The 2,030-nt window shown below is 62.0% G+C and overlaps 1 protein-coding gene across 1 annotated transcript in view; it reads left to right on the top strand.

Annotated features, from left to right (window-relative positions):
• Window positions 1-2,030, top strand: part of RASA3 (RAS p21 protein activator 3) — a 101,342-nt gene that overhangs the window by 73,147 nt on the left and 26,165 nt on the right. Inside the window, exon 8 of the mRNA XM_006159672.3 lies at window positions 1,121-1,197. Within this exon, the coding sequence (XP_006159734.2) occupies window positions 1,121-1,197 (77 nt within the window). The remainder of the gene's footprint in view (window positions 1-1,120; window positions 1,198-2,030) is intronic.

Raw genomic sequence — 2,030 nt, 5'->3', positions numbered from 1 at the left:
GCAGACGGAGTGGGGGCGGTGTCAGACCTGGGGCATGCGTGTGCAGACAGAGTGGGGGCGGTGTCAGACCTGGGGCATGCCCACGAGCATGGAGACAGGTGGGAAGAGGTTACGATAGTTCTGTGATCTTCTCAGAGAGAGAGGGAGTTACCTGCAGCAGTTGGAGGCTTCCTGAAGGAGGAGGCATTTCATGAACAGGCTTTACTGGAGTGACAGAGGTGACCCAGTATGAGGTGCCAGAAGGTGCAGGAGGAGGACCAGCGGGTGGCGTGGTGGTTAGGGCGCTGGACTCCCACATGGCCGACCTCGGTTTGAGTCCCTGGCAGCTTGCTTCCTCCCCCACCCCTATCCCTGGTAAAATGAAAATAGTAATAATAAATAAAATTAGATAAAATAATTGTTTTTTTTAAAAAAAGAAAATGTGTAGGGCCACTCGGCGGGCCCTCTGCACGTCCTAGGCGCATGGCTCATAGGGAGGGTGAAGGGGGCAGGGGTGCTGCCAGGGGCAGCTCATGGAGGCTGAGAGCTGGGCAGGGGTGCTGCTGGGGCAGGAGGGAGGCATCTGTGGCTCCTGCCTGGAGCAGGTGCACTCGGTCAGGGAGTGGTGTGGCAGGCAGGAGGCAGGAGGAGTCTGGGAAGGAGTGGGGCTGCCCTGGCCTCTCCTACAGCCCAGGACTCCAGTCAAGGCTCCAGAGAAGCAGCGTAAGCCACAGGACCCAGGTAGGCCAGGGTTAGAACTCCGAGCTGAAGCCCCAGGATCCCTGAAGCAGGCAGGGAGGGGCAGAGCCAGCAGAAGGCCCTCCACGTGTGGTCGTCATCACTCACACCCAAGCTGGGCCTTCCCTGTGACCCCGGCCCTCCATCTCCATGGGGAGGTGGTGTGTGTCCCCGTGACCTCAGCCTTCCGTGGGGAGACCCACAGTGCCTAGTGGCATAGCCGCACCTTACAAGGCCCTCCAAGCCCTCAGTGCCCCAGTGCCTGTGGGAGGGAGGTCTGCTGCAGAGGGTGGCTGCGGGGTGGCCACGGGGCGACCACCTGTCCCACATCCAGCCTGGCCCAGAGGGGCCTCACCTTGCCACTGGTGAGGTCTGCAGTGCGCTCTCTCCCGTCTGCTGCCAGGTGACCAGACCCTGCAGTTACAGCAGAAAGTCGCACTTCGACTGCGAGGAGGAAGACGTGGACAAACTCGAGGTTAGGTGAGAACACCAGGCTGCATTGCCCCGTGTCGGCTCTGGCTGCACTAATGTGTTGGTCGGCTTTGTTTCTAAATTAAGAGCACAGGGGGAAACAGATTGGCGCTGGCGCCAGACCTTGTGGCTGGAGGCTGGCCCTGCGCGGCCCTCCCAGAGGCAGATGGATGGTTGCAGAGGCTGCTGGCCCCGCGGGCTCCTTAGCGGTGCCTTCAGTGAGGCGAGGGTCCAGGGCTTCACCTCTGCAACTGCGAGAGGTCTCTCCTGCACTGGCTGTGGCCAAGGCCACGGGCACGCATGGCCTGTCCTCAGGTGTCCTTGTGAAGCCCTCGGTCCTCGGCCTGCTTGTCACCCACCAAGACCATGACATGGACGTGTCACTGGGGTCGGGCCAGCTTCCCACATGATGGCCTGTTGGAAAGGACCAGGACCTGCAGCGACCGGTGCCATGGCCCTCTCCAGCGCTCCACCAGGCTGCACCGCCCCTCCGGACTCCCAGCCCGAGAAGGGGCTCGGTGCTGTCGGTGACGTGCTGTCAGCTCTGTGGGAAGCATGGGCGCAGCATGGGTCTGCTCAGGGAAGGCACGTCCTCCCCATGTCCAGGGGAGCCACACAGACAGGCCCGACGCGGGCTTTATCCACAAACCCTAGGAGCCCTCAGCAGTGTCTCCTTCAGGACCCCGTGGGTCTCCCTCACCTGGGCCATAGCCTCTATCTGTCTGCACCAGCCTGGGTGCGTCCTCCCATCCAGGAGGACTAGGGACACTCCAGAAGGCACTGTCCATACTGCATAGGGAGAGGGGAAGGGAGGAGGAGAAGAGAGGGAGGAGAGGGGAGGG

The sequence above is a fragment of the Tupaia chinensis genome, unplaced genomic scaffold (genome assembly GCF_000334495.1).
Source record: "Tupaia chinensis unplaced genomic scaffold, TupChi_1.0 Scaffold000644_1, whole genome shotgun sequence".
NCBI classification, from domain to species: domain Eukaryota; kingdom Metazoa; phylum Chordata; class Mammalia; order Scandentia; family Tupaiidae; genus Tupaia; species Tupaia belangeri.
The sequence above is the reverse complement of the archived record's forward strand: the minus strand, read 5'-3'. Positions and strand labels throughout refer to the sequence as shown.